This window comes from Somniosus microcephalus, chromosome 18 (assembly GCF_052327205.1).
Source record: "Somniosus microcephalus isolate GS21.2 chromosome 18, FLI_Smic_1.0, whole genome shotgun sequence".
Taxonomy (NCBI): domain Eukaryota; kingdom Metazoa; phylum Chordata; class Chondrichthyes; order Squaliformes; family Somniosidae; genus Somniosus; species Somniosus microcephalus.
The window spans coordinates 28,119,294-28,137,122 of NC_141004.1; the positions used below are offsets into that span (position 1 = coordinate 28,119,294).

General features: G+C 45.6%; 1 protein-coding gene across 1 annotated transcript in view; it reads left to right on the forward strand.

Annotated features, from left to right (window-relative positions):
* The window catches only part of LOC147105176 (membrane cofactor protein-like), a 109,511-nt gene extending 94,437 nt beyond the window's left edge, over positions 1–15,074 (forward strand). The window contains exons 8-9 of the mRNA XM_086011298.1: positions 75–104; positions 9,388–15,074. Of these exons, the coding sequence (XP_085867424.1) occupies positions 75–104; positions 9,388–9,449 (92 nt within the window). The 3' untranslated portion in view covers positions 9,450–15,074. The remainder of the gene's footprint in view (positions 1–74; positions 105–9,387) is intronic.
* The last annotated feature ends 2,755 nt before the right edge of the window (positions 15,075–17,829 follow it).

Sequence of the window (17,829 nt, forward strand, 5' to 3'; positions counted from 1 at the left end):
CTGCTATTATATGCATTAGCCAACTACAAGTGTTTTTAAGATCAGCTTAAAATATATATTTTTTAATATTGCAGCACCGAATGGACTTGCAGGAACAATTGTTGGTAAGTAGGAAAACTGGGTAACACAAGCGTTTGTTTATACATTTACAAACTTCTTCAATAGATTTTCTTTTAGTATGGACTAACAGTTGACCACTCCGGAATAAAATTGTTAATGAGAATCGCAACTTGAAATGACATTCCAAATATTCAAGCTAAGTATATAAATCTTCAATCTGGATGCTGTTTTGAATTAGGCATTGGCATTTACTATGTAGCTGGACACTGGTTTTTGCTGTAATGCCTAAAGAAGTTCTAATTGTATTGTAAACAGTTAGGGGGGAATTTTAACATGAAAAAATGGGTGGATTCCGACCCCAACCCGCCTTCAACCCACCCATTTTCAACTTTTACTCAAGGTGGGTGGGGGGTGGGGGGGGGTGGGGGGTGGGGGGTGGTGCAGCTAACCTGCTGCCAGGAGCCAGGTTGGCATTTTAAATAAGATAACGAGGCCCTGAAGCCTCTGCTTTAACCTGCTGTGCAGGTGTAATTGCAGCTGACCAGGAATCCCACGACTCGGGATTCCTGGTCACTGCAGCGAGGCGAGCACAGCCTTGGGGAGCAATCCTTGTGGGCCAGGAGGAGCAGGAGTGCTTCCTCCCAGCCCCCCAAGCTCACCCACCAGCAGCACGCCCCTCCCTGAGGTTGGGATCGGACGGACCACCCTCTCCCCCTGGGCTTGGAACCACCGCCTCGCACCCCCCCCCCCCCGCCCTTTGGACCCAGCACTTACCTGTTGCTTCAGCGTCCTGTCCAGCCAGAGTTCCCCGCACGACTGCAAGCCAGCCTGGACTCCATAGCATGTGGGGAAACCCGGACTTCCGGTCTACCGGCCCCCCCGCTCCTGGCAGGTTGGAAACTTCAAAGTCTAGCCCTTAGCATCCGTTGGAAATAACTGCAACAATAAATTGTTGTTCCAAAAATATTTGCATGTAAGATGGTTGAGGATGTATTACTGCTGCAGTGGAATCAGGGCATTGCCAATTCCTCACTAGTGGATTTTGGAATATGGAATTCTAAATAAGGTTCCGAGACTAAAGCGAGTTTCTGCACAATTTTATTAAGTTAAGCAGTACATGTTTAAATAAGGGAAAGCGCTACTTCTAGTTACTTACAAATGGAATATCCATCCGAAATTTCCCGAGAACCAAGGACTGCCTTCTTGTAAGTTCCTCACAATAAGGTCTGCTACTGCCCCTTACAGGCTTCACATATTTATCGTAAAAACGATTTCAGATTTCCAGCATCCGCAGCATTTTGCTTCTATATAGTAAAATCTAGTCTTTCATTAACATTATTACATATCCTAACTGCTCACGTATATTAGGTCTACTCCTCAATCTGATTAATCCAGTTCTACAAGCCTAGGCTTCCGGATCCAAGCTCTGTTGTCTTGTCTATCATATCCTTAAGCCTCTATTATTGCTCTTAGCTTCTTCACAATCCCAGGTCTGAGCTGATCTTTACAGTAATAGGTAAGAATGAACCTGCAGTACCTTTAACACCATGTGCTCTTTCTTTTGTTTGAAACTGACTCAAACCAGTTCGTTCTGGTTCTGCAACCCCTCACGTGATCTGTTTCTACGCAAACTCCTGCTGAACCTGTTAATGCTTTGGTGACTTGCTATATCTGGATTCTGTATCTGTAGCGGTACCTTATCTCCAAGAGTACCATTACAAAGTATTAACAAAGAATTTACAGCACAGAAACAGGCCATTCGGCCCAACTGATCCCTGCCAATGTTTATGCTCCATCAACATATCTTATTTCTTTCTCACTCACATGTTTATCTAGCTTCCCCTTAAATGCATCTCTGCTATTTGCCTCAACTACTCCATGTGGTAGCGTGTTCCACATTCTAACCACGCTCTGGGTAAAGATGTTTCTTCTGAATTCCCTATTGGATTTATTAGTTGATGTGCCTCAATAATTCCGAGACTCGAAGGTAGCAGAACAAAACAAGGCTTTTATTAACTTAGAACGAAACACGTAAGCGAGAGAGATGTCGTCCTTCTGGAGATTGGGGCTAGACTGAAGCTAGCTTACAAACGGGGCCAGGTATGGGCGGAGCCCTACACACAGCACATTCCAGCACATTCCAGTATACAATACAGCACATTCCAGTACACAATACAATGAGGTCTGGGGGAAGGGAAATGACACTGAAACCGATCTCAGTCACAGGCAGTGATGAATGGAAATATTTCATCACATTCACCCCTTCTATAGATTTAGTCTGTTCGGGGGTTTGGTAGTCCTCTGCGACCGACGTGGCTGTTGAGGTGCCGCGGGTGTCGGCTGGGTGTCCCCGGTAGCCTCCTGGGTCTCTGCCGGGGGTGCCGCCAGGGTTGTTGAAGGGGTAGTTGGTGGGGGTGCCGTTGGTCGGTGTTCTTCCGGGGGTGATGAAAGAGTAGTGGGTGGGTAAGAGTTGCTGTGATCGTCGTTGCCGCTATTGCCGTGGTTGTTGTCGATGCCGGCTGGGGCGACGTCTTTTATGGACACGGTGTCCTCCCTTCCGTCGGCGTGCCGGACATATGCATATTGGGGGTTGGCGTGGAGTAGGTGTACTGGCTCCACGAGAGGGTCCGTCTTGTGGCCCCTCACATGCCTTCGCACGAGTACCGGACCTGGGGTGGAGAGCCATGACGGCATGGATACGCCTGAGGTGGATTTCCGGGGAAAGACAAACATTCGTTCATGAGGCGTGGTATTAGTGGCCGTACACAATAGCGACCGTATCGAATGGAGCACATCCGAGAGGACTTCCTGCCAGCAGGAGATAGGGAGGCCCTTGGTCCTTAGAGCTAGAGTGACTGCTTTCCATACTGTCCCGTTCTCTCGCTCCACTTGGCCGTTACCCCGGGGGTTGTAGCTGGTGGTACGGCTCGTGGCGATCCCCCTGGACAGCATGTACTGGCGTAGCTCTTCACTCATGAAGGACGCCCCCCTATCCGTATGGATGTAGCTCAGCATACCGAACAGGCAGAACAGGCTGTTGAGGCATTTAATGACCGTGGCGCTGGTCATGTCTGGGCAGGGGAAGGCGAATGGGAACCGGGAGTATTCGTCCACAATGTTCAGGAAGTAAACATTGCGGTCGACGGACGGGAGGGGGCCCTTGAAATCTAAGCTGAGCCGCTCAAAGGGCCGTGTAGCTTTGATTAAGTGGGCTCTATCTGGGCGGTAGAACCGAGGCTTGCACTCCGCGCAAGTGCGGCAGTTCCTGGTCAGGGACCGAACTTCCTCAATCGAGTAGGGTAAGTTACGGGACTTTATGAAGTGGAACAGCCGCGTGACCCCTGGGTGGCAGAGGTCGTTGTGGAGGGTCTGTAGCCGATCCCCGGTGGCGCTGGCACACATCCCTCGTGAGAGGGCGTCAGGGGATTCGTTAAGGGCCCCTGGCCGGTAAATGATGTCGTACTCGAAGGTGGAGAGCTCGATCCGCCACCTAAGAATCTTATCATTTTTAATCTTCCCCCTCTGTTTATTATTGAACATAAACGCTACCGACCGCTGGTCGGTAAGTAGGGTGAAGCGTTTGCCGGCTAGGTAGTGGCGCCAGTGGCGCACTGCCTCCACGATGGCTTGGGCCTCCTTTTCCACGGAGGAGTGTCTGATCTCGGGCCCTTGGAGGGTCCTCGAGAAGAAAGCTACGGGCCGCCCCGCCTGGTTGAGGGTGGCCGCCAAGGCGAAGTCAGACGCATCACTTTCCACTTGAAATGGAGTGTTCTCGTCCACTGCCTGTAGCGTGGCCCGCTCAATATCCTGCTTAATGCTTTTGAAGGTGGTGTGGGCCTCAGCAGAGAGCGGGAAAGAGGATGCTTTCAAGAGGGGGCGGGCTTTGGCGGAGTAGTTGGGGACCCATTGGGAATAATAAGAAAATAACCCCAGGCACCTTTTCAGGGCTTTGGGAGTGTTGGGCAGGGGCAGCTCCCGTAGGGGGCGCAATCGGTCGGGGTCTGGTCCGATTTCCCCATTCTCCACCACGCTGCCTAGTATGCAGAGGCGCGTGGTGTTGTAAACGCACTTGTCCTCGTTGTAGGTGAGGTTGAGTTTTTGTGCGGTTTTCAGGAACCTCTCGAGGTTCGAGTCGTGGTCCTGCTGGTTGTGACCGCAGATGGTGACGTTGTCGAGGTAGGGGAAGGTTGCCTGCAAGTGGTGGTCATCGACCATGCGGTCCATCTCCCTCTGGAAGACCGAGACCCCATTCGTCACCCCAAAGGGGGCTCTGAGGAATTGGTAGAGGCGTCCGTTCGCCTCGAAGGCGGTGTACGGGCGATCCTCTGGTCTGATAGGGAGCTGGTGGTACGCTGACTTGAGGTCGATGGTGGAGAACACCCGGTATTGGGCGATTTGGTTCACCATTTCTGATATGCGGGGTAGCGGGTAGGCGTCTAGTAGGGTGTACCTGTTGATCGTTTGACTATAGTCGATCACCATCCATTTCTTCTCACTACCCCTTACCACTACCACTTGGGCGCGCCACGGGCTGTTGCTGCGTTCAATAATGCGCTCTTTCAGGAGCCTGTCTACCTCGGTCGCGATAAACCGCCTGTCCTCCCAGCTGTACCTCCTGCTTTTGGTCGCTATTGGCCGGCAGTTAGGGGTAAGGTTCGCGAATAGCGAAGGTGGCTTTACCTTCAGGGTAGCCAGACCGCACACTGTGAGGGGCGGCTGGGACCCACCGTACTTGAGCGTGATGCTTTGGTGGTTGCACTGGAAATCCAGGCCCAAGATCACGCTCGCACATAGGTTCTTCATGATTAATACTTTAAAATTATCATATACAGTTCCGTTAACGCACAATTGTACTGTGCAGTAACCCAGAATGGTCGATGTCTGGGTTTTGTCAGCCATAGAGATGGTACCCTGAGTAGGGACCACCTTTAGGGAGAGTTGTTGTGCCAGTTCTGGGTGGATAAAGCTCTCCGTGCTTCCACTGTCAATTAAGCATTTAACCCGGCACCCGTTTACCTCGATGTCCACCATTGATCTGGATAGCGGGTGCGGCCTGGTCTGGTCCACTGTGACCGATGCCACTGTAGGGCCCTGATCGATACAAGATGGCATCCACGCTGTCTGCTCACAAGATGGCGGACCCCACGAGGTCGGGCAAGATGGCGTCCAAGATGGCCGCTCCCACGGCGCACACGCGGCGGTGGCGGGTTTTCCGGCGGGGTTCCCTCTGCACACCTTCCCGAAGTGCCCCTTCTTACCGCACTTAAAGCAGGTGGTGCCTTTCGCCGGGCACAGGTTTCTGGTGTGCTTTGGCTGCCCGCAGAAGTAGCAGTTGGGTCCCTGGCGCGTCGCGGCTGTCGTAGGGCTTCTGGGGGGAGAGCGGGGCCCAGCCGGTGTCGGGCTGTCGGGCGGGGAAGATGCCTTCCAAGATGGCGGCGCCCTCGGTGCACACGTGGCGGCGTGGACGGCGCGGGCTGAAGAGTAGGCGTCCGAGTTTCTCTGGGCCACATCCAGGGATCGCGCGGTGTCCGCAGCCTGTTTCAGGTCCAACCCCGTTTTTTCCAGCAGTCTTTGCCGGATGTAAGTGGAGCTGAGGCCTGTGATGAAGGCATCGCGAACAAGCTCGTCAGTGTACACCGCGGCTTTTACATCTCGGCACTTGCAGTCTTTGCCAAGCATTTTCAGGGTGCTTAGGAACTCCTCCACCGATTCCCCAGGTCGCTGTGCGCGGGTGGCGAGCAGGTGCCTAGCATACACCTCATTCGTAGGCTGCTGGTAATGCGCCTTTAAGATGTCGCAGGCGGCCAGGTACGTCTCGGCGTCTTGGATGAGGGGGTAAACCCGGTGGCTTACCCAATTCCGCAGAATTCCGAGTCTCATCCTTGCAGCTTCCGTAGCGTCTTTGACGGCTGCGGAATTGTCCAGGAAGAATTCCATACACTCAAACCAGTGTCCGAAGCGTGCTGATGCGTCCGGAGCATGTTGATCCAAATCCAAACGTTCGGGTTTCAGGAGTTGATCCATAGTGTTGAAAAAATAAGTTAATAAAATTGATGTGCCTCAATAATTCCGAGACTCGAAGGTAGCAGAACAAAACAAGGCTTTTATTAACTTAGAACGAAACACGTAAGCGAGAGAGATGTCGTCCTTCTGGAGATTGGGGCTAGACTGAAGCTAGCTTACAAACGGGGCCAGGTATGGGCGGAGCCCTACACACAGCACATTCCAGTATACAATACAGCACATTCCAGTACACAATACAATGAGGTCTGGGGGAAGGGAAATGACACTGAAACCGATCTCAGTCACAGGCAGTGATGAATGGAAATATTTCATCACATTAGTGACTATCTTATGGCCCCTAGTTCTGGTCTCGCCCGCAAGTGGAAACATCTTCTCTACGTCAACCCTATCAAACCCTTTCATAATCTTGAAGATCTCTATCAGGTAACCCCTCAGTCTTCTCTTTTCTAGAGAAAAGAGCCACAGCCTGTACAACCTTTCCTGATTTTATTACTCCTCAGTTCTGGTATCATTCTAGTAAATCTTGTTTGCACCTTCTCCAGTGCCTCTATATCCTTTTTATAATATGGAGACCAGAACTGTTCACAGTACTCCAAGTGTGGTCTAACCAAGGTTCTATACAAGTTTAACATAACTTCTCTGCTTTTTAATTCTATTCCTCTAGAAATGAAAAAGCAGTGCTTTGTTTGCTTTTTTAAAGGCCTTATTAACCTGCGTCACTACTTTTAGTGATTTGTGTATCTATACCCCCAGGTTCCTCTGTTCCTCTACCCGATTTAGACATTTGGCCGGAATTTTCACATTGGAGAGCGTGCGGGTTTGGGGGCGGGTCCGCTGTTAAAAGCACATAAATGGGCAGCGTGTTGGGAACCCGCCGACTACCGCCTTTAACTCAGGCGCGTTTCGAGGCGTGCCACGGACCCACTCGGGAGAGACGGGCAACCTCACTGAGGTACTTAACTGTTCGTTTACAGACATTTAACAGCCTTTTTTAACAACAACAACTTGTATTTATATAGCACCTTTAACATAGTAAAATGTCCCAAGGCGCTTCAAAGGAGTATTATAAGACAGAAAATTTGACACTGAGTCACATAAGGAGAAATGAGGGCAGGTGACCAAAAGCTTGGTAAAAGAGGTAGGTTTTAAGGAGTGTCTTAAAGGAGGAAAAAAAGGTAGAGAAGTGAAGAGGTTTAGGCAGGGAATTCCAGAGCAAAGGGCTTGGGCAACAGAAGGCACGGTCACCAATGGTTGAGTGATAATAATCAGGGATGTTCAAGAGGGCAGAATTAGAAGAGCGCAGATATCTCGGGGGTGAGGGTGGTGGAGGGGGGGGTTGTGGGGATCGAGGAGATTAAAGAGCTAGGGAGGGGCGAGGCCATGGAGGGATTTGAAAACAGGGATGAGAATTTTAAAATTGAGGCGTTGCTTAACCGGGAGCCAGTATAGGTCAGTGGTGATGGGTGAACGGGACTTGGTGCGAGTTAGGACACGAGCAGCCGAGTTTTGGATGACCTCAAGTTTACGTAGGGTAGAATGTGGGAGGCCAGCCAGGAGTGCGTTGGAATAGTCAAGTCTAGAGGTATCAAAAGCATGGGTGAGGGTTTCAGCAGCAGATGAGCTGAGGCAAGGGTGGAGACGGACGATGTTACGGAAGTGGAAATAGGCGGTCTCAGTTATGCCGTGGATATGTGGTCGGAAGCTCATTTCAGGGACAAGTATGACGCCAAGGTTGCGAACAATGTGGTTCAGCCTCAGACAGATGTTAGGGAGAGGGATGGAGTCAGTGGCTAGAGAACAGAGTTTTTGGCAGGGACCGAAAACAATGACTTCGGTCTTCCCAATACTTAATTGGAGAAAATTTCTGCTCATCCAGTACTGGATGTCGGACAAGCAGTCCGACAATTTAGAGACCGTGGAGGGGTCGAGAGAAGTGGTAGTGAGGTAGAGCTGGGTGTCGTCAGCGTAAATGTGGAAACTGGCACTATGTTTTGGGATGATATCACCAAGGGGCAGCATGTAGATGAGAAATAGGAGGAGCCAAGGATAGATCCTTGGGGAACACCAGAGGTAACCATGCGGGAGCAGGAAGAGAAGCCACTGCAGGTGATTCTCTGGCTATGATTAGATAGATAAGAATGAAACCAGGCGAGTGCAGTCCCACCCAGCTGGACGACGGTGGAGTGGCGTTGGAGAAGGATGGAGTGGTCAACAGTGTCAAAGGCTGAAGTCAAGATGGACGAGGAGGTATAGTTTACCTTTGTTATAGTCACAAAGGATGTCATTTGTGACTTTGATAACAGCCGATTTGGTACTGTGGCAACAGTGGAAACCTGATTGGAGGGATTCAAACATGGAATTGCGGGAAAGATCGGCACAAATTTGGGAGGCGACAACACGTTCAAGGACTTTGAAGTGGAAAGCAAGGTTGGAGATGGGGCAGTAGTTTGCGAGGACAGAGGGGTTAAAGGTTGTTTTTTTGAGGAGAGGGGTGATGACAGCAGATTTGAGGGAGAGGGGGACAGTACCTGAGGAGAGAGAACCATTAACAATGTCAGCTAACTCGGGAGCCAGAAAAGGAAGCTGGGTGGTCAGCAGTTTGGTGGGAATAGGGTCAAGGGAGCAGGAAGTGAGTCTCATGGACAAGATGAGCGCGAAAAGGTCATATGGGGAGATTGGGGAGAAACTGGAGAAAGATGTAAGTTCAGGGCTAGGGCAGGGGGGAACCATAGAGGAAGTTTGACCCGGTGGGCTAGGGGAAGGAAGGGAAGTGGCAGAGGCAGCTGAATGGATGGTCTCAATCTTAGAGACAAAGAAGTCCATGAGCTCCTCCGACTTGTTAGAGGCGAGGGTGGAGGAGACGGGAGAGGGGGTTAACAGTGGAGAATAGAAGCCGGGGTTTATCTTTGCATTCCAGAAAGATTCTGGAATAGTGACCAATTTTGGCAGACGAGAGGACCCGATAATGCTTTTTGTGGTCCAGCCAGATCAGCGCAAAGGTCCAAGTTTGCAGAGCATGGCGTCAAGTTGGTGTTGGTCTAATGAATTAATAACAATTTGCAAAATTTTGATAAGGTTTGTGGAGTGAGTTTTCTAAATGAACGGAAAATGCTACTGCTAGTTTTGCCATTTTTAAAGTCAGTGCTAACTGTTAAATACTGGTCACCCAACAAAGAATTTGACTCCTATTATTTCAGGCCTCTGCTGACCGCTTCCATTCTGGTGTAGCAGTCACTGTCTTACTGTTTTCCATGTTTGTTAATTTAAAGACCTTTTCTAATTTTCCTGTTTCCCCTCCTATAGGTCAACAATATGGACTGCTTATCATCCTGAATGTAACTATATTTCTGACTGTCCTATTGTGATTAATGCTGTCTGCAGAGCAGCTGAACTGAATTGTTGATAGGGGTATAGTTTCCAACTGGCACTCTTCTCGTACAAAGACTTGATGTGCTCATACTGAATTTCCTGTCTGCCCTTTTTTAAATGCAGATATTAGCCCATTTAAAATAGATAAACGTCTGCATTAAAAAATGTACATCGGGATTTAGCATGAGAGCAATGTGTTCACACAGGAACAGCACAAATGGAAGTATACTCCACACTTGCTACAAAAGTTTTTGTCCCAATTTATTGCCATATTTTCTATCCTTGTATTTCTGACAGTTGCATTATACTGAAGTTCATCAGGTTTTCTCTCTGGTGGAAATGAGCAGAGTTTGTGCAACACTGCAAAACCTAGTAGCAGGAGTAGGTCATTCAGCCCCTCGAGCCTGTTCCACCATTCAATTAGATTATGCTGATCTGTATCTTAACTCTATCTACCCACCTTGGGTTTGTCAGCCTTAATACCCTTGCCTAACAATAATCTATCAACCTCAGTGTTGAAATTTTCAATTGATCCAGCCTCAATAGCTTTTTGGGGGGGAGTGTTCCAGATTTCCACTACCCTTTGTGTGGAGAAGTACTTTCTGATATCACCCCTAAATGGCCGAGCTCTAATTTTTTTGCCTCTTTGTTCTGGACTCTCCCACCAGAGGAAATAGCTTCTCTCTGTCTATCGTATCAAATCCTTCAATCATCTTAAACACCTCAATTAGATAACCCTTTCATCTTCTATATTCAAAGGACTACAAGCCTAATCTGTGCAACATGGCCTCACAATTTAACCTTTTTAGCCCAGTATCATTCTGGTGAATCTGCACTGCACCCCCTCCAAGGCCACTAGATCCTTCCTGAGGTGTGGGGTCCAGAACTGAATGCACTGCTCAAGATGGGGTCTAATCAGAGCTCTGAACAACTGTATTCCAGCCCTCTTGGTTTAACGGCCAACATTCCATTTGCCTTTTTAATTATTTTTTTGCACCTGCCCACTAGCTTTTAGTGATTTCTGTATTTGGACCCCTAAATCTCTCTGCTTATCCCCAGTTCCTAGCTTCTCACCATTTAGAAATACTCTGATCTATCTTACATGGATCCAAAGAGGATGACCTCGCACTTACCCACATTGAACCCCCATCTAACACCGTTTTACCCACTCACTTAATTTTTCAATGTCCCTTTGTAAGTTTCTGTTCTCATCTACACAATATACTGTGGCACTTAACTTGGTGTCCTCAGCAAAGTTAGATATACAGCTCTCTATTCCTACATCCAAGTCATTTATAAATATATAGTGAAAAGCTGTGGCCCCAGTAGAGATCCCTGGGGAAACCACTATTAACATTCTGCCAATTTGAGTATATACCCATTATTCCTACTCTCTTCCTACCTCCTAACCAATTCACTATCCAAGCCAATAGGTTGGCTTCAATTCCATGTGCTCTCATTTTTGTTAAGTCTCTTATGTGGAATCTTGTTGAATACCTTGGGAAGTCCATATAAATAACATCCATAGACACTCCCTTATCTACCACGTGAGTTACCTCCTCAAAAAATTCAGCTAGGTTTGTTAGACATGACTTACCCTTTACAAATCCATGCTGGTTCTCTGATCAGCTCATACTTGTCCAAATGCTCAGTCACTCTGTCCCTAATAACAGATTCTAGTAACTTCCCCTCAACAAATATTAAACTAATAGGCCTGTAATTTCCAAGTTTATCTCTCTTATCCTTCTTAAATGTGGAGTGATATTGGCAATTTTTCAATCCAAGGTGACAATTCCTGAATCGAGAATTTTGGAAGATCATATCTAGAGCACCTACAATTTTCTCACCTACTACTTTCAATACCCTAGGGTGGAAACCATTGGGTCCTGGAGATTTGTCTATGTTTAATAAGATTAATTTCTCCAGCACCAATTTTTAACATACTGAATCTAGTTAGCTCCTCCTTGATTTATTTTTAGTTTTCCTTGTACGTCTGGTATTTTATCCTCATCCTCTACTGTGAAGGCCGATACAAAGTAGCTGTTTAGTAAGTCTGCCATTTCCTCATTTCTAATTACAATATTACCTGCGTCTGTCATTAAGGGGCCCACATTACACTTAGCCACCCTCTTTTACTTAATATGTTTGTAAAATACTTTAGTATTATGCTTGATATCCCTCGCAAGCTTTTTCGTGTATTCCCATTTTGTGGCTCTTCCCACTTTTTTCATATCCCTTTGCTTTTTTTTCTGCCTACTAGAGGATGAGTTGTATTTGAGCACATAGATAAGTTTCTTTTAGAAAAAAAGTGAATTTAGTGTACATTACTAAGTTTATTTATTGTTTTTTTATGGAATGTGTCCAAAATGAGCCACTTGGTATGTATCTCTGGCCTTTTGTGTGGATTACTGATGGGTGTCCTATTGAAAAATAGCTTTGATTTGCTGTTAACTTGTCATATCCAGCAAAATGGGATAAAACATTGTATTTTAATTCTTCAGTAGGAATTTGCTCAAGTGATTGCAAAGGCCTATAGTAGCCTTATTGTTTAGGCTCAAAAATTGTTTGAATCAAATTAATTTACTGCATGATAGCTAATGAGGGACTGCCATCTTTGCTGTAGTTAAGGATAAATGCTGAAACATGCCAGTTCAGTGCTTGGACTCAGCTTCCACCTCCCCACCTCATGGAGACTTTTAAAATTAAATACATGGGTGTGCATCAAATAAAAGTGAACGGAAAAGTGTTTTTCATGCATTATCTAAATGTTAATTTTGTTATTTAAGTTGAATCAATTTTTAATGAAGTTTTGTTTTGCTGGACAGTTGTGAAATCAGCAAAAGAAGAATAAGAGTCAATGATTTCCTCTTCAGATTTTAAGTATCTGAATTGTTTGATCGGATTTGATTTTAGTGTTAGCCATGGCCCAATTGGTAACAACACCCTCACCTCTGATTCAGAAGGTTGTGGGTTTAAGTTCCACTCCAGAGACTTGAGCACAAAAATCTAGGTTGTCATTCCAGTACAGTACTGAGGGAATGCTGCACTGTCGGAGGTGACATCTCTCGGAAGAGACATTAAACCAAGGCCCGTCTACCCTCTCAGGTGGATGTAAAAGATCCTATGGGACTATTTCAAAGAAGAGCAGGGGAGTTATCCCCAATGTCCTCGCCCAAAAAATTTATACCTCAATCAACATCACTAAAATAGATTATCTGGTTATTATCACATTGCTGTTTGTGGGAGCTTGCTGTGCGCAAATTGGCTGCCGCGTTTCCTACATTACAACAGTGACCACACTTCAAAAAGTACTTAATTGGCTGTAAAGTGCATTGGGACGTCCGGTGGTCATGAAAGGCTCTATAAAATGCATGTCTTTCTTTTTTGATCAATCTTTGTACAGTATTTTGTCATGTTAGAAATCTGCAGGTCTGCTTTTTTGTATGAAAATTGTAAATAATGCGGAAGCATTTTTATATACTGCCTCTTGGGCCAGTGACGCATCTCAAATTTAGATCCCATGTTCCATTTCCACTATCAAATTATAAAATGCATAAATACTAACAGTACCACCCTCAGTAAATGGTGTATTGTCTTTTTAAACTGTACCTACACTATGCTCTCTCTCAGGGTCACCATTATGCAACAGCAACTTGCATTTATATAGCGCCTTTTAACGTAGTAAACGTATCAAGACGCTTCACATGAGCATTATCAAACAAAATTTGATACCTAACCACATAAGGAGATACCAGGACAGATGACTAAAAGCTTGGTCAAAGAGGTAGGTTTTAAGAAGCTTTTTAAAGGAGGAGAGAGAGGCGGAGAGATTTATGGAGGTAATTCTAGAGCTTAGGGACTAGGCAGCTGAAGGCATGACCGCCAATGTTGGAACGATTAAAATCAGGGATGCATAAGAGGCCAGAATTGGAGGAGCGCAGAGATCTTGAAGGGTTGTGGGGCTGGAGGTGGTTACTGAGATTGGGAGGGATGAGGCCACGGAGGGATTTGAAAACAAGGATGAGAATTTTAAAATCGAGGCATTGCCAGACCTGGTGCCAGTGTAGGTCAGCGAGTAGCTCAACATGTAAAGTAAAAGACAACTTAATACCGGAAATAAATGCAGTAACTGACCTCAAGATGAAACTTCAACACTAGCATTTGTAGCAAAAGTTGTCTAGTGCAGCTGGCTTGATGGTACTATTAATATCTGTTAATTACTGTCAGACAAGAAGAAGCTGAAGGAATGTGAACATTCATTTTTATCGATCAGACTTCATTTGATTTTTACGATTGTTTCTGAATTAATAATCCAAATGGGGCAACAATGCTTTTTTTCTCTCAAGCCTGCTGAAAATGTGAACATACATTATTAATAGCAGAGGTCAGATTAGCAGGTTGATTTCCTATGCCATTGTAGTTTTCAGGCAGTCTTATTATTAGTAGCATATTTTTGTTGATTAGGATCTATTTAGCTACCTGAATCAGCTGACTTTATATACATGTTGTATTTTGTTTGTGTTGAAATATTGACTTTGAAAATAGAACATTTATATTGCATCCAGTTTTGTGCTTTTATTCAGCAGACCAGTCTTTCTATCTACAATCCTACAATACTGAGGTTGTATAGGACTGCTGCATTCTATACAAAACAAATGGTGATGTTGGCATCTTCTAATATTACAATTTGGAGACTCTAACATCAGATATATTGAATATAAAAAATATTTACCTACTTGAGTATTTGTGAAAACACCAACTGTCAGAATTGATGTTTTTAAAATGTGTATACTGTACATGCTTTTAAAGAACAGTAAGATTGACTCATTTAACCAGGTCCACTATTCTGGAATTATGACCCAGTTTTACTGTGTTGTACAAGGGACAAATGGGGAAAAGGCAAACCTGAAAGTTTCTAAAAATGTTCATTTTTAAAAATGGATAAAATTGACACCCCACAAAATTAAAATTAGTTTTTCAGGGCCGTAACCTTTGTTTAGCAGTCAATACACTGAAAAAACCTCAGTTACACCTAATCCAAAAGAGACTAACTTTTAATGGGGTATTTAACAGCGTAATTACCGCAGAAGAGCCAAAGTTTTCACCTGTTTCCATGATTTGACAGATTATACTGATTGCCAGCTCTTGGGTAGGGCAGGGGTGGGGGGGTGGTTTTACAGAGCAGCCTGTGGAGGAGCAGTGAATGACAGACCACAACTTCAGGATCTCCGCATTAGGTTGCGCATGCGCTAAATCCTGAAGTTGTAAGTTTCAAAGGTGAAATGATGACGAACACTGCCAGTTTGCCGTCATCAGGGCCTCAAATTCCGGGTAATTATGTCTGTTGCGGTATGATAGTGGATGGCAGCAGGATCAGCTGTTTGAGAGTGTAGCACTAATATTATTAAAGAAATTCTATATAAAAGATACACAAAGCCAAAAAAACTGCCGAAAAGATCTCTTTCTTTTGTATGTTTCAAGTATAATTTTGTTTTGTATTAAACACAGACTTTCAGAACAGTGTTACTCATATCTTTGTTAGCCTTTATTAAAATGATGCTTCAGGAGCTGTTTCAGTCCCTAAGAAATAAAGATGATAATTAATCAAGTTGGAAAATGTTGATTTGTCTCCAATTAGCATTTTTCTTTATACTGTAACCTTTATCCGGGTCAGTGCTGTTGTTACCTTCACTATTCACTGATTTTTCAGTGTTCTGTAATCTCCAGCGATGGGCTCATTTGGATAATTATTGCATTCAAAACAGCTTACATAGGATTGCATAGGCTATACGGCACAGAAACAGGCCATTCGACCCAACCAGTCCATGCCGGCATTTATGCTTCACTCGAGCCTGCTCCTGCCTTTCCTCATCTAAATCTATCAGCATAACCCTCTATTCCCTTCTCCCTCATATGCTTGTCTAGCCTCCCCTTAAATGCATCTATACTATTTGCTTCAACCACTCCCTGTGGTAGCGAGTTCCACATTCTCACCACTCTTTGGGTAAAAAAGTTTCTTCTGAATTCCCTATTGGATTTCTTGGTGACTATCTTATATTGATGGCCTCCAGTTATGCTGTTCCCCACAGGTGGAAACATTCTCTCTGTATCCACTCTATCAAAACCTTTCATATTAGATCACCCCTCAGCCTTTTTCAAGAGAAAAGACACCCAGCCTGTTCATCCTTTCCTGATATGTATACCCTCGCATTTCTGGTATCATCCTTGTAAATCTTCTCTGCACCCTCTCCAATGCCTCTATATCCTTTTTATAATATGACAACCAGAACTGTACGCCATTCTCTAAGTGTGGTCTAACCAAGGTTCGATACAAGTTTAGCATAACTTCCCTACTTTTCAATTCTATTCCTCTAGAAATAAACCCTAGTGCTTGGTTTGCATTTTTATGGCCTTGCTAACCTGTGTCGCAACCTTTAGTGATTTGTGTATTTGTACTCTGAGATCCCTTTGTTCCTCTACCCCACCTAGACTCACACCCTCCAAGTGATAAGTGACCTCCCTATTCTTCCTACCAAAATGTAGTACCTCACATTTATCTGTGTTAAACTTCATTTGCCAATTATATGCCCATTCTGCAAGTTTATTTATGTCCTCCTGTCATTTGTTGCAGTCCTCCTCAGTATTGACTATCCCCCCCCCCCCCAATTTGGTGTCATCTGCAAATTTAGAAATTGTGTTTTTGATTCCAAAGTCTAAATTGTTAATGTAAATTGTGAACAGCAGTGGTCCCAGCACTGATCCTTGTGGAACACCACTACCCACCTTCTGCCACTGTGAATAGCTACCCTTTACTCCTACTCTTCTGCTTTCTGTCTTGAAGCCAGCTAGCTATCCATTCTGCTACTTGTCCCCTGACTCTGCATTCTTTGACCTTGTTCATCAGTCTATTATGGGGTACCTTATCGAAGGCCTTTTGAACATCTAGATAAATTACATCTACTGCATTACCATTGTCTACTCTCTCTGTTACCTCTTCACAAAATGTAATGAGGTTGGTCAAGCAAGGCTTTCCCTTTTGAAATCTATGCTTTTTTTAAATTAGTTTTTATGGGGTGTGGGCGTCGCGAGCAAGGCCAGCATTTATTGCCCATCCCTAATTGTCCTTGAGAAGGTGGTGGTGAGCCGCCTTCTTGAACTGCTACAGCCAGTGTGATGAAGGTACTCCCACAGTGCTGTTAGGGAGGGAGTTCCAAGATTTTGATCCAGCGACGATGAAGGATCGACTATATACTTCTAAGTCAGGTGGTGTGTGACTTGGAGGTGGTGGTGTTCCCATGCGCCTGCTGCCCTTGTCCTAGGTGGAAGAGGTCGCGGGTTTGGGAGATGCTGCCGAAGAAGCCTTGGCAAGTTGCTGCAATGCATCTTGTAGATGGTACACACTGCAGCCACGGTACGCTGGTGGTGGAGGGAGCGAATATTTAAGGTGGTAGATGGGGTGCCAATCAAGCGGGCTGCTTTGTCCTGTATGGTGTCGAGCTTCTTGAGTGTTGTTGGAGCTGCATCCAGGCAAGTGGAGAGTATTCCATCACACTCCTTACTTGTGCCGTGTAGATGGTAGAAAGGCTTTGGGGAGTCAGGAGGTGAGACTCTTGCTGCAGAATACCTAGCCTCTGACCTGCTCTTGTTGCCACAGTATGTGTGTGGCTGGTCCAGTTAAGTTTCTGGTCAATGGTGACCCTCCAGGATGTTGATGGTGGGGGATTCAGCGATGGTAATGCCATTGAATGTCAAGGGGCAGTGGTTAGATTCTCGCTTGTTGGAGATAGTCATTGTCTGGCACTTCCTTACATTTTGGTTTCTAGATGCTCTTCTATTTTCTCCTTTAGTAGGGATTCCATTATTTTTCTTACCACCGATGTTAAGCTGACTGGACTATAATTCCCTGGACATGTTCTGTCCCCCTTCTTGAATATAGGTATTCCTTCAATTGAGAGCTGACCTAACAGCACTGTAGGATTTAAAGAGCCAGGTATCATCATCATCGTTTTGGCTGTAAAAGATCAATTTATTATTGTTGGATGTCAGTGAAGTCTTCCATAGGACACAGAGCCTCTCCACATTTTGCAGATTCTAATTTTGAAATGCTGTAGCAGGAAGCTCACCAAAGAGGGAGGCACACTTTGGAAAAGACAGAAGCAGTTTCCAAAGGAGCACTGCTCAAAGCCAGTGGATGGAAGTGTCGAGGGCAGAGAGTGGCAGTTCAACGACTCCCCATACCTCCATTCTGTGCTGGAAAAGCTTTAATGAGGTCAGAGCAGTCAGCTACATCTTTCAAGAATGCACTGAAGGAGGTCTGCTGCTTGCAGTGACCTTTCCCAACACATTGTGCTAAAGTGCTTAGATAGCTGATAGCCA